At 47.3% G+C, this 14,368-nt stretch overlaps 1 protein-coding gene across 2 annotated transcripts; it reads right to left on the bottom strand.

The window, feature by feature from the left end:
- Nucleotides 1-3,480: 3,480 nt before the first annotated feature.
- On the bottom strand, nt 3,481-5,486 carry LOC136458530 (heat stress transcription factor C-1a-like). Of its 2 annotated transcripts, none has more exons than XM_066458477.1 (2): nt 4,982-5,486; nt 3,481-4,879 (listed from the first exon to the last, which is right to left on the bottom strand). In XM_066458477.1, exons 1-2 carry the CDS (start codon nt 5,253-5,255, stop codon nt 4,119-4,121), a joined length of 1,035 nt encoding a protein of 344 aa, XP_066314574.1. In that variant the 5' UTR covers nt 5,256-5,486; the 3' UTR covers nt 3,481-4,118. The 2 variants fall into 2 exon arrangements, with proteins under 2 accessions (XP_066314574.1, XP_066314573.1); XM_066458476.1 differs by having other exon boundaries at nt 3,483-4,879; nt 4,986-5,483.
- Nucleotides 5,487-14,368: the final 8,882 nt, after the last annotated feature.

The following is a 14,368-nucleotide window of genomic DNA, read 5'->3' as shown; positions in this document are numbered from 1 at the left end:
ATGTATGTCTAGATACACAGCAAATTCAATGTACCAACAAAAGTTAAATTGACTTATAATTTTGAACAAAGAGTATATATTTGCTTACGACATACGGTCCAATCCGAGACACCATGACCTCGGCTTTCTTTGGCTACTAACAGTGTAGATACATATTCATTCTATAGGTTGATTATTTAGAGAAAAAAAAAGACTTTGTGCAGTCATGTTTAATTATTACTCGTTACATATTCATTCTATAGGTTAATTATTTATTTACATATACATTTTGCGGTGTACGTTGTCAAAATAAAGTATATAGACTAAAAAACCACGACAGTTTTGGATAAGATAAAAAGATGAATTCAGACTATATACATAATCAAGAACCAGCTGGCAATTTTTTTTTTGATTCCAACTGGCAATATAATTGGCATGGCCGGCACCCATCAACGAGCATGAGAGAGAATTCGTGGATTTGGATGGCGGCAGCCTCTGCCCTCTGGTGAGCCCAAAGGCCTTCAAGTTTCCTCTCTCTCCGATCCTCTTCAACATCAACGTCCAAATCACAACTTTAATTAACATCATCACTACACTCTCCCTCTCATCAAAAATCAAAAATTAAAATAGAAAATCTAACATCACCACTACAGATAGAAAGTACTCCTATATATGGACCGACATCTGGACCAATAGCAACATCGCCTTCCTATTGGCTGAGCCGTGGGCCCCGCCAGAAAGCATCCAAGACAAAAAAAAAATTATATGTGATATGCATTTACGTTACGGACATTTTATGGAAATCACATGCATAGATATTACTACCTATGAGTCCTACTAGCATAGGTCGAGTAGCTGCTATGCTTAGAATTTCGGTAGTGTGAGTAACCTGCCGTTACTCACGATAGGTGAGTATTATTATCACTCATAATAAAATGGTGAAAGGAAAATAGGCAGGGATATGGTTTGGGTATTGGTAGGTGTAAGAGGTTGTATTCTGTGGCCAACGGGGCATAGCTTGGTTACACTGTTTCCCTGTCTGCGTCGGTTAAGGACCGGCTATTGTATTGGGTTCTAGGCAAGTCTCAGACATATTATCCTGAGCACATACTTATTTATGGGAGTAGGAAAGGCTCGTTGCTCCCTTGTCGTGGGTTCTGGCTCTTTCCGGACCGACTGATTGGAGGCGGGGATGATGGAGGTCTAAGCAGCACTTTGAATCTAGGGCTCTTGTGTGGGGGCTTGGAGTCTAAGTTTGGACGGGGACCTGGACCCCTTGATAGGAGAGTGGTGGGTTGGTCCTGCTTGTGCCTAGAGTACAAGCAGGGCGTGTGTTTTGGGATACCCACCTGAGCACATTGATTCGCGAATCGTCGGGCAATCCGGTACGGCTTGTCTACATTCTAGCATCGTAGTAAGAACTGGAAGATGAAAGGTGGTGAAATGAAACTGTTTGCTCAACTTTTACTTGAAAGTAGAACATGTGCTTACATTGAATAGTTAGATAATGAACTAATCATGACTGCTAATAATAAACCTACATAAGGATTCACTATTAGTATTGCTTTCCGCAAAAAGAAAACCTAACAAACCATAAAGCTTATCATATCCCTTGGGGCCGAGAAATTATTCCCACTAGTCGGATAAGTCTTGCGAGTACATTGTGTACTCAGGGTTTATTTACCCCTGTTGCAGGTGCAGCTTGAGGAGTAGCCGTTGTGTGAAGGATTCTTCTGGTGGGCACAGACGGATCCTTGTATATTATCGATAGATGTTTATTTTCATTCCGCTGTTTAATTTCCGCACTCTGAGCTTAGTACTATAATAATGTATTTCTAAGAACTCTGGTTGTATAAAATGGACTAAGTATTGTAAACTCGTTCTTATTATTGGATCCTGGAGGGGAAATATAGATTATTCGAGTTCTCCCTTAGGGTATGCTCGACGGAATACTCCCGATGTAGCTTGTTTTTGGGGTGCTTAGTGTCTGTTGGAAGATGAGCGCCTCCGAATGTGTGTTATTTCGAGCGGTTCTGCCATAGTGCAAAGGGCGAAGGCCGAAGTGCCGAATGGTGAACGGGAGGAGGTCACGAGGACGACTGGACAATGATGGGCCGCGGGCAACAGCTGATGGCGGCGGACGCGTGAGTGATCCAGGCGTGCAGCCACGCAGGACGCATGAATCGTGACGAAGATGATTAGATGAACCATCTAGCGTCGAAGACTCGAAGTATATGGCGGCGCTGCCTCGATCCGTATTGGGCTATTGGCGTCTCCGTCGCTGGCCACATGGGCCGCATGCCCGCGTGGGCCTGATGCTCGCTCGCGGCCTGCCTCTCGCTCATGCTCAACGCTGGCACGCTCGGCCTCAGCTCTCAGGTACGCAGTACGTAGCAGATGAGTGTTTTTTCTTTTTTTTATATATAAATACGTATGCATACGTTCTTACTTGCTAGAATCGGAGGGTATGCCGGTGCATACCCGGCATACCCCGTAGCTCCGCCACTCTGTAGTAGCAGTAGGTACATGTGTTAAGCGACCTAGCCGTAACTACTTCATCCGTTTTTAAATTATAAGTCGCTTTGAATTTTTTTTGTATGTTGAATTTTATGTGTGTCACATAATATATGTCTAGATACATAGCAAATTTAATGTACCAACAAAAGTCAAATTAACTTATAATTTTGAACAAAGAGTGTATATTTGCTTACGACATACGGTCCAATCCGATACACCACGACCTCGGCTTTCTTTGGCTACTAACAGTGTAGATACATATTCATTCTATAGGTTGATTATTTAGAGAAAAAAGACTTTGTGCAGTCATGTTTAATTATCACTCGTTACATATTCATTCTATAGGTTAATTATTTATTTACATATACATTTTGCGGTGGTACGTTGTCAAAATAAAGTATATAGACTAAAAAACCACGACAGTTTTGGATAAGATAAAAAGATGAATTCAGACTATATACGTAATCAAGAAGCAGCTGGCAATATAATTTTTTTTATTCTAACTGGCAATCGGCCTGTTCACTGGTTGGTTTCTGGGCTGGTTTGGGCTGGCCGGTGCTGGTTTATTGTGAGAGAAAAACACTGTTGACTGGTTGGTTTGGGCTGGCTCAAACCAGCGAGCGAACAGGACGAATATAATTGGCATGGCCGGCACCCATCAGCGAGCATGAGCGAGAATTCGTGGATTTGGATGGCGGCAGCCGGCAGCCTCTGCCCCCTCTGGTGTGCCCAAAGGCCTTCAAGTTTCCTCTCTCCGATCCCTTTCAACATCAACGTCCAAATCACAACTTTAATAAACATCATCACTACACTCTCCCTCTCATCAAAAATCAAAAATTAAAATAGAAAATCTAACATCACCACTACAGTCGAAAGTACTCCTATATATGGACCGACATCTGGACCAATAGCAACATCGCCTTCCTATTGGCTGAGCCGTGGGCCCGGCCAGAAAGCATCCAAGGCAAAAAAAAAAAAAAAAAAAAAAAAAAAAAAAAAAAAAAAAAAAAACTATAGACCACTTGCACCAGCGCGGGGGTAACACGTACACCAGCAGTTCTATATAGAGTAATAAGATAAAGTGAGGTCCAGATGGTATGGAGTAATTACAGGTCGACAGAGCGAAGTTAGTTGGCCGCAAAAGTAATGCGCGCCGAAGTGCAGGCAGCTTAGTTTAATCCCTTGAACCCTACAAACTTGGAGGTCACCAAGAGCTCCACTACGCTAGCTACTCGTATGTCCAAGTCCAACCAAACAAATGCAAGGACTAATCATGCACTAGAACTAATGATGAACATGATCATCCAACGATCAGTTCAGTTCTACAGTTACATACAATAGATGCAGATGTAGATGCAGATGCAGTAGCCTGTGCAGCTCATTTGTGATAACTACTTACATCAGATGTCGTTCCGATGTGCAGAGCAAGCAGAACAATGGTTTAATTTGCAGATCGAGGACAAGGAGGTACTGGTAGACTGGTAGTGGTAGAAAGCAGTAAGCAGCAGCAGCAGGCGGGCCGCGGGTACGGTAGAAGGTGCACGTGCATGATTTACATTTACCAGCAGGCAGGTCAAAAGAAACCCTGGCCGAGCAGGCAGAACGGGAAGGGGGTGGTCTCGTCAGCAGCAGTCAGGCCCATGCCGATGATGCCGCCGCCGCCAACGCCGCCGTTGCCGCCTCCGAGACCGAGATTCGGCAGATGCTGCACCCCGGCCCCGCAGTTGGTGGCGGCGGGGGTATCGAAGTCGAAGGTGGGGAGCACAACAGGCGACGGCTTCAGCTCCGCCGCCCATTCCCATTGCCAGCCGTCCAGGCCCTTGGCGGCGGCGCCTTCGAGCGCCGCCAGCAGCGGTTGGTGGTGGAGTACTGGCACTGGCACTGGCACTGGCGGCGCCGGCGGGAGCGGGCGGACGACGGGCTGGGAGGCGAGCTGCATGCGGCGGCGCTTCTTCTCGGCGGCCTGCTCGACGAGGCTGCGCGTGACGCCGTCGGGGTCCTCGGCGAGCCTGGCGAGGAACGACATGAGCTGGTCGGGCTGCCGCTCCGTGGCCTGCAGGCGCCGGCTCATCTGCGCCAGCTCCTCCCCGATGGCCGTCTGCTCCTGCCGCAGCCGCTGCACCTCCTCCAGCAGCGCCGGCGCCTCCTTGTTCTCGTCCGGATCCCCCTCCTCCGGATGATGATGATCCTCGCCGCCCATACTGATACAGCAGCCGGCCGCCGCCGCGTACTGCGCCTGCGCATCGCCGCCGGAGGAGGCGGAGCAGGCGCCCTGCTCGCCGCGCTTCTTGCGGCGCACGATGCGCGGCAGCAGGTGCGTCTGGCCGCGCAGGAACGACTCGTGCGCGAACTCCCACCGGTCCGGGTGCACCTTCCGAAACCCCTGAGCGCGGGCATGCAGAGGAGAGCATCCATGGCGCCAGGGTAAGTGTACAGCAGGACATGTGACTATGTGAGGGAGGAAGACAACGAACGACTCACGCACTTACGTATGAGTTGAGCTGGCGCACGAAGCTGGAGAAGTTGCTGTGCTTGAAGAAGCAGGGGAGGAGCAGCCGCGAGAAGCCGGCAGGGTCGACGACGACGAAGCTGTTGTTGTCCCTGCCCCATCGCACGAGCGCGTCCGTCCGCGGGTCGCACACCATCTGGTAGGTCTTGGCCACGAACGCCGCCGTCTGGAAGAGCTGGTCGCCTCCGCCGCCGCCGCCGCACCCGGCGAGCAGCCCCAGCGCGAGCTCCGTGTGGAAGCCGTCCATCATCGATCAGCTGGTAGTAGGGTTGGAAGGGAAACACGGTCGATCGGGCCTCGCCTGCAGCGCCGCCGCCGACCCCGTTCCGTCGTCCGCTCAGCACGCACGCAGCAGGCAAGCGCCCGTGCGAGCCGGGTGAGCCTCCGAGCTGGATGGATGTGCGTGTCAAATTCTCTCAAAAGGCAGGCGGGGGCGGGTTTGCTGGCGGAGGGGCCGGGCCGGGGATACTAAGCGTCCGTTTGGTCGGGCTTGCTTTTGGCTTTGGCTGGTTGCCCTAAAAGTTAAAAGTGTAATTAAAGAGGCTAATTGGAAGCCGCTGTTTTCTCATGGTATGTTTTTGAAAGCTAGTTTAACTCTGTTTTTAGTTTTTGATTTTCTATTATTTGAAATTAGAGAAATAAAAAACTTTTTCATAATTATTTTTAGAAAGATAAAAAATAGAAAATATATTTTATACTTATTTAATCAAATAATTTTTAGCTTTTCTACCGCCCACAGCAACTCTCTTGCAACTTACCGTCCACCGTAGCTTTTTTTCTACCGCCATAACTCAACCATACACACCCTAATTATGGCCACCGTCGTCGTGCGTGACAGGAGCGGGACACATGACTAAACTACTACTACTGAGGAGAAGCAAGGGCCCCAAAGCCGCCCCGTCGTCTCAGTCTCCGATCCGCAACGTGTTGTGTTGATAGATATAGGCGGCAAGGGGCGCGGGCTGGCCGGGTCCGGCGGGCGACAAGTGGCGAGCTCGTGATCCTTCCTCACGTCCGGCCTCGTGTGGAGTCGCCATCGCGAGAGATTTTAGGTGCGGCAAGACTGTGCCATCGCGAGAGATTTTGGACCAATGCGTGCGTGATCCCACGTCACTGAAGGAAAATAAAGGACGATCTTTGTTTGGCATTAAAAATGCAGGTCATCCGATCCGACTGCCTAATCTAGCGGGTGCCTGCCGAGACCTCAGCAGGATCTACTCCATCTCTTGTGGGCAGTTACAGTGACTGTGTGTGTGCCGCGCGCTCTCGCGAGTCGCGACGACGACGGCTAGTCTCGCTTGCTGCTGCTGGCTGGACACCGGTCCTGCTTGATCGCTACGTCTCGCACCGTGCACGACTGCACGTATTTGTTATTAGTCATGTGTTTATTATCTTACCAAGTTACTACTAGTAATATAGTATCAGCTCATCCATCGACTATGATTGTGAGCAGTACACACTACACATACACAGACGCGATGGCAGGGCAGACCAGAGAAGAGATCATCGGTCCATCGGAGGGCGGTGGCCGGCCGGTCTGCCTGGAACGCCACCAGCCATCACCATACCTTCGCTTGATCGTATCAGATATGATATAAAGTTTTTCTCTTACAATAAAACAACATCAGCCAACTTAGAAATCACAGAAACGATCAAAGCCAACATGGTAAAAAAATTTAAAAAGAACACAATGGCCTTTGCTCTGTCCGCTTGTCTTATAAACCGTACTTTTTCAGCCAACGAATAATATTTTTCTCTCATAACAAATCAGTCGACCGTACTTTCAGCCATGACTAGTGAACATGGCACTTATCCTGTCTCGCCCACAGAACCACCGCCCCCAAACTCTTTCTCTCTCCACCCGATGGACGAAAGCAAATCGAGCGCCCGCCGTCGCAAGTTGACGTATTGTTGCGACCTACGCGCGAAGTGAGGGGGTGGCTCCGCCTCAGGAGCGAGGTGAGCAGCAACTACGGCGGCCTCGTGCGATTCGAGCCATAGCTCTGGCGGTGGCTTAGGTGCGAGACGAGCAGCAGTTACTACGGCCGCGTGAGTTAAGCAGCTGTTCCCGCTGCCAAGGCGTGAGGTGGATGCGGGCGCGTGGCAAGGGATGGTTCTGGCGGGGCCTAGGTGCGAGCCAAATAGCAGGTACGGTGTTCTCGCACGACGTAGTTGCGGCTCCGACGACGGCCCAGGCGTGAGGCGAGCGGCAGCTGTGCAGGTTGATTGCTGGCGAATCCAGCTCCGGATCTGCACACAGCACCGCCGTTGGCCAGTGCACGGTGGCGACGCGTCAGTTGACGGCTGCAGCTACCGACTACTCCCGGCCGTTCCGTCGCCGACGCCATAACCCACACCTAACCCACCCCTCTCGGTGGGATTAGAAACGGTGGGAAATGAGCGCCACATTTCCCTTTCCTCATCCCCATTCATTTCCCTATCCCATGAACAAAACGTGGGAAATCATTTAAACCACCCTTCATTTCCCTGTCCTACTTTACATTTCCTATTATCCAAACGCCACCTTGGAGCTAGCCTAGCTTTGAGATGGATCAAGGATGGGATGGGGAATGGGATACATCATCATCATCCATGCCAAGCCCTACTTGGTCCCCAAGCTGAGCAGCTGCCTGCTGCTAGATCGATACCTGCCTTCCAAATCGGGCAAGGAGGATTATTTTGCAAACAGACTTTATCAGCCCGCCATCGTGAAATCAAAGAAGGGTACCCCCCATCTTTAGGTTTGTTTATAATTTGGTTAGTTATTTCAAAAGTGTTGGTGGTTTGGTGTGTCCGTTCTTCCTTCTCAACTTGGGCTTCCCGATTAAATAACAATAGTCCCTGTGGTGAACTGGTGATAATCGCTTAACCAACGTGATATGCCACTGGTTTCCAGAAAAAGGAAAGGAAGGCCACCTAATTAGCACTACTACAATAAATTAGGCGAGCAAAAGTAGTTAACGCAGGCGGGTGGAGACAAAGGCCTGCGTTAATGCGTATTTACGCAGGGGTTCTTATTGCCCGTCTGCATTAATCAAATTAATCAAATTAAAAAGCAGATCCCAAAAGCAAGCCCATCTAGGGCCCGGCGTCGAGCCCATCCATAGCCGCCCTCGCCGTGCCTGCACTGCACGCCATCGGAATCAGCCCACGTGCCGCTGGGAAGCTCGCCCGCGTGCCGGTAGATTCGCGCTTGCGTCGGCCGCGGGAGGCCCGCTCCACTGCTTGAAGCAGTGCCACCGCTGCGGGCCCGCGCTGTCGCCTCCGCGCGCCGATCTGAGCCGCTAGAGGCCCACTCCGCCACTGCAGGCCCACACCACCGCTGGAGGCCGTGGCTCCACCGGATCCGGTTAGAGATGCTCGCCGCCGCCTGGAGGACCTCGGGCTCACAGGATCTTAGGGAGAAGTGCGCGGCCAGCCTTATATCATACTACATGAATTATGTGAACTGCTTGCTGTGCGGTCACCTGAACAACTTCTGCCTTGCAGATTTATTTGATGATCATATCATGTGCTCTAATTATTCATCTTGGAATAGGACTCTTTACCGTGCCTAGATGTAGGTTGCTCTTACTAGTATAAGTTGTAAGGACCGTGGCGTCTAGGAGGCGATAGGTGAATTATGATGGGTAATTTAAAATCTACTTCTAAACTATGGGCTTTAATTTTAACCTTAGCGAAACCTATGTAATTAAATAAACTATCTAAATGTGTAACTACGGTTTTGTTAATGTGATGTTATCTCTACCGCAAAAGGAGTTATGCAACCTAGGTTCCAATCCTATCAACTAGTCTAACAACTAAGCTAGAAAAGGTAAAGCACACAACCGAGATTGCAATATAAATCGGAAGCTAATGATGAGGTAGAGATACAAACTCCCATCGACGACTTCGGTATTTTTACCGAGAGGTATCGAGACGCACGTAAGCTTTCCCCTAGTCCTTATTGGAGCCCCTCGCAAGGAAGCCCTTGCAAGGGCCAAGATCCCGGTCGGATAACTCCGTGTATAGCCTCGGACGTTCCCTACGTGCAAGTGGGTCTCCAGTATGCCTTCCGCCAAGCCTCTCCTGGACCGCTCCCCTTCATCTTCACTATAAATCAAGCTTCTAGCCGAAACGCCACGGGCCATGTTCCCTCCGGAACACGGTGGCAACCACACCACAAGCGTGGTTGGTGTGGTCTTGCAACGTGCAAGCACCGAGTGGCAAGAGGTATGCAAACCTCACAAAACACTAGGCCTAAACCTAGAGCAAGCGCATATGAGCGTAGTCTAACTAGCCTAAGCACTTTGCAAAGCACCTACGCTAATCACCAAGTGATTCACTAAGCACTATGCATATGGAGAGCTCTAGAATGGAGCCTCAACTCTCTTGGTATGTTTTCCAATTCCCACACCCCTCATTTGGCCGGTTCGAGGTCCTATTTATAGCCCCAAATGGAGCGGTAGTCGTTTGAGCCTCAAAAGGGCTTTTCTTCTACCCGTCATACGTTGAGTTCGAACCGTCGGACCAGTTCCGTTGGAGTCCGACGCTTTTTTAGGTTACCGTTCAAACTAGCCGTTGCAACCTTTTCTGTGAGAGTCGGACCAATTAGGGCGGACCGTCCGACTCTTAGTTTTCAGCACGTCACACTTTTGTATTTTTGGCATAACTTTTAGCTTCGAACTCTAATTTTGGTGATCTTGGACTTTTGGAAAGCTAATGAAGAGCTCTATAGATTTGAACTGGTGTCATAACAATTTGAGCAGATCCAAGATCATGAGACAATTCCAATTCATTTACCTCTTTATCTCGGCTTGAATGACTTCCACTTTGTTTGTGTATTTGTGTCCGCGCTTCTAGTTCTTGGTGTCTTTGACTTCTAGCATGTCTTATAGGCCTTCAAAAAAGCTTCCAATGTTTTGCTTAGGTGTTGATTATCCGGATCACCTCTTTGCCTAAGTCAAAGTCCACCTTGCATCCATTTGACTATACCTTGTATACTAGCAAACAACATTAGTCTAAATGGTCATGTTGTTCATCAAACACCAAAATCCTAAATAAATAGGCCAAGGGTCCATTTTCCATACATAGGCATGAGAAGCTTGGATGTTTATGCAATGACCTCATCATGCTTTTCAATTCATTTTTTGAATCAGACTTTGCACCGTGCTTAGACACCTTGCTCTAACTTGTACATGCAACGAAGAGAGTGATGGTGATGAGGACATCACTACTTTGGATATGCACATTAGTTCTTAAATTGCTATGCGAGGCTCAGAGCTCGAGCACTACAATTAAATCTTTAGGTGAACTCATTCGTATGTATTTTTTTTGTGATTGTGGGAACATATTGCTACCTAATGATATTCTTCTTCTTAATAACCATGTAGTGGATCAAGAATTACCTGAAAAGAGTCATGGAGGTAGAGGAGACCAGCATGGGCGTCCAAACTGAGTTGGAGGCCCAATCCATATCAAGTTTGAGTCCACATAGGACTTTAGGAGCAAGCTACGCTAAAATCATCGCACAAATCATATACAGACTATATTTTTGACATTTCTACATATGCGCGAAACGCTAAGGAGATATTGGTCACCTGTCATATTCCTTATGAGTTAATGGTATTCATCGCAACAAATGTACATACTGTCAGGGACCAAATACTAGGGTACCCAAAGAGGTGGAGCTAATAACCATCAAATGTTGATGCTTCCGAATAGGAAAGAATGTGACTACACCTCTTGCCCAATGACCGAGAGTTAACTCCATTTCGTCTGACCCCCAAAGGTTGGCTCTGCCTCGCTCGACGTTTGAGGGCAGACTCCGCCTCGCTCGATCCCTGGCTCTGCCTTGCCCGATGTCTGAGCGTAGACTCTACCTCGCCCGATGTCCTGTGGCTGGCTCCGCCTTGCCCGACGTCTGAGGTGAAAGCATCTAGGCCCTTAGTTGGGTTTCGATGATTAATGACAATACGTGATTACTATGACTAACGTGCTTTTTATAGAGGCAATTAAGTTAGGTCATAGTAATAGAGATCGGTTGGGCTATCATAGTGGTCATGCCCCTACGATGGAAATCATTTCGGTTTTCAAAGGATGGACAACAAGGTTAAGGATGGACTAGTTCTAAGTGTCGATTGAAGTTGAAGAGACACTTAGAGTAGTTTAGAACTTTGTTTTTTCCTTTGGCCGTACTATTAAGGGGGGTATGGATGGGTAGCTTGATCTAGGTGAGTCTAGTGAGTTAGGTGTGGTGCACACTTGCTAAACCTAGCACTAGGTAGCTCCTAAAAAGCCCTTAGATCCATTGGAGCAAACTTTATTCATGTATGATCGAAAGTTGGAAGTGAATGGAGGGTCAAATGCTGACCGAATGCTGGCTTTGGTGTGACCGGACGCTGGCGCAGAGTCCGGTCAGTTCATTTGATCAAGGTGAAGTCATCTGGAAGTGACCGGACGCTGAGAAGTGAAGTGACCGGGCGCTGAGTCCCAGCGTCCGATCGACTACAGTAAGGTTCTAGAGAGGGAAAATCACGACCGGATGCATCCGGTCAGTGTTGACCGAACACTGAGTCCTAGCATCCAGTCGACTCCAGTAAGGTTCTAAATAGGGAAAATCACGACCAGACGCGTCCGATCACATTTTAAACACTGGAGTTCGGGGAGAACTGACCAGAGCGTCTGATCAACATGACTAGAGCGTCCAGTCATCCTGCAGAGGCACATAATGGTTTGTTTTTAGCCATGGTTATAAATACTTCCTCGATTCATGTGTGGGGGTACTTTTGCTCATTCCAACAGCTGAGAAACACCTTTGAGAGTGCCAAGAAGAGCAAGGTCCTAGTGAGGTGATTGAGATTTGAGAATCCCAAAGAGAGCCCTCATTAGTGAGATCAAGAGTAGCAAAGTGTGCATCCACCCTTCTCATTAGGCTTGTCGTGGTCAAGTGAGAGTTCATGATTGTTACTCTTGGTGATTGCCATCACCTAGATGGCTTGATGATGATTGGGAGTTTGGTGATCATCCGGCGGAGCCTGTGGATGACCCAACTCAAGTTGTGAGCAGTTGTGAGTGATTCACCACGACGGAGTGTCGAAGAATCAACCCATAGAGAGCACTTAATCCTTACACGGATCAAGGGGAAGCTACACCCTTGCGTGGGTGCTCCAATGAGGATTAGTAGGGAGTGGCGACTCTCTGATACCTCGGCAAAATATCACCGCGTTCCTCCTTCTCTATTTACTTTGAGCATTTATTTTGAGCAATTCAATTCTTATCATTTACATTCATAGGATTGCCATGCTAGACTAGGATTGGAACATAGGTTGCTGAACTTTTATGCGATAGATCAATAGATACACTTTCTAGGCACAAGGGGTTAATTGGGCTAACCATAGAACTTAATTATTGCAAAGAAATTTAGAATTAGCCCAATTCACCCTCCACTCTTGGGCATCTTGATCCTTTCAATTGGTATCAGAGCCTTGTGCTCATGTATTTAGACTTAACCGTCTAGAAAGATGTCTTATGGGGATGAACCTCCTCCTATCTTTGAGGGGGATGATTTTCCATATTGGAAAATCCGCATGGAGGCGTATTTAGAAGCTCTAGATGTTGGAATACTTAGAGCCACCTCACAAGGCTTCCCAAAACCTTGGGATGCTACACACCTACAAGGCGATGAGGTAAATTATGAAAAATGGAATGCAAAGGCTCAAAACACCATCTTTAGAGGCCTTTGCAAAGATATGTTCAACCGGGTGAGGAACCACAAAGACGCCCATGCACTATGGTCGGACGTTTGTACGCTCCATGAGGGAACAAAGAGTAAGCGTGAGGAACGTTATCATCTTGTCATGAAAAAGCTTAACTCTTTTGAGATGCTTCCCAAAGATTGTGCTAATGAAATGTATTGACGCTTGAATGTTCTTGTAGAGGAAGTCAATGGGCTTGGACTCACTCAAATGCAACCATCCGATGTTGTAAGAAAGTTCTTGAGTGTCCTCCCCATTGATAAATATGGGCATATTATGACCGTGCTTCATCAAGTTGATCTTTCCACCGCTACACCAACACAAATCTTAGGAAAGATCAATGCTCATGAGATGTACATGCACATCACACCACAAGATGGCTCATCCTCTACTAAGAAGAAAGAAAAAGACTTAGCATTCAAAGCTAGCCACGAGAAGGGCAAAGCAAGGCTTGAGTATGAGAGCTCAAGTGATGATGAAGTTGATGATGCAAGCCTTGCTCTCATGGTGAAAAGAACCACCAAGATGCTAAAGAAGCTCAACAAGAGTGGCATCAAGTTCGATGGCAAGAAGAAAAAGTTCTTCACAAGTTCTAGAAGGAAGCTAATCTTTGAGATTGATTGCTACAATTGTAGAGAACTTGGTCATCTAGCACATCAATGCACAAAGCCCAAGAAAGACAAGTACAAGAACAAGTATAAGGGTAAGAAAGATGACTCAAGCAATGAAGAAGAAGATGAGAAGAAGAAAACAAGCCATACAAGAAATGAGATAGCAAGAAGAAGGACTTCCACAAGAAGAAGAAAAGTGGAAAGGCATACATCGTTAGTGATTGGCTCACATACATTGATTCATCTAGTGGCTCATCCGATGATGATAGTGATAATGAGAAGGTGGCCGCCATTATTATTGACTCTTCATCATCTTCACTGCCACCACCGCCATCATCCCCTACACACCTATGCCTTATGGCCAAGGGTGATCGTAAGGTATCAAATGATGATAGTAATGGTGATGAACATGCTAGCAATGATGATAGCGATAGTGATGATGATGAATATGAATCACCTTCTTATGATGATCTTGTTAAATTGCTAAATCAATACACTAAGATCATTAGAAAGAGTAGAGCTAAGAATAAAAAACTAGAGGCTATGAATGATTCACTTTTAGCAAAATGTGATATAGCTGAAAAGGCTAGTGTTGAGCTTAGAGAAGCAAATGATGCATATCATCCAAACTCAAGGAGCTCAATTCCTCTAAGAAAGAGCTTAAAGATAAACATGATAAACTTGAGGGGATGCACAAAGAGCTCATCACTAGCCACAATAAGCTAAAAGAAGAATATACTACCCTTAAGATTAATCATGATAATCTTGTCATTGCTTAAGAATTTCTATCCAATAAGCCACATGATGCTACTAACAATGTTGTTAAGATTAATATAGCTACATCATGTGATGATTTGATCATTGAGAGCATTGAGCAAAGTTTTAGTAGCAAGGGCAAGCAAGTGGTTGAGGCCAATGATTATGATGCGTTTGTCAAGCTCAATAATGACAATGAAAAGCTCAAGAAAGATCTTGAAGAGCTCAAGACCACCAACACCATAGCACTTGAAACCAGT

The sequence above is a fragment of the Miscanthus floridulus genome, chromosome 6 (genome assembly GCF_019320115.1).
Source record: "Miscanthus floridulus cultivar M001 chromosome 6, ASM1932011v1, whole genome shotgun sequence".
NCBI classification, from domain to species: domain Eukaryota; kingdom Viridiplantae; phylum Streptophyta; class Magnoliopsida; order Poales; family Poaceae; genus Miscanthus; species Miscanthus floridulus.
Note: the sequence above shows the minus strand (reverse complement) of the source record. Positions and strands in the feature narration are given on the sequence as shown.

What these genes read in the sequence shown, in the direction of transcription:
- LOC136458530 (XM_066458476.1), bottom strand. Translation starts at nt 5,255, where the DNA reads ATGATGGACGGCTTCCACACGGAGCTCGCGCTGGGGCTGCTCGCCGGG. An exon ending in TGCGCCAGCTCAACTCATAC is followed by an intron (nt 4,880 to 4,985) that starts GTAAGTGCGTGA and finishes GCCCGCGCTCAG; the next exon opens with GGGTTTCGGAAGGTGCACCC.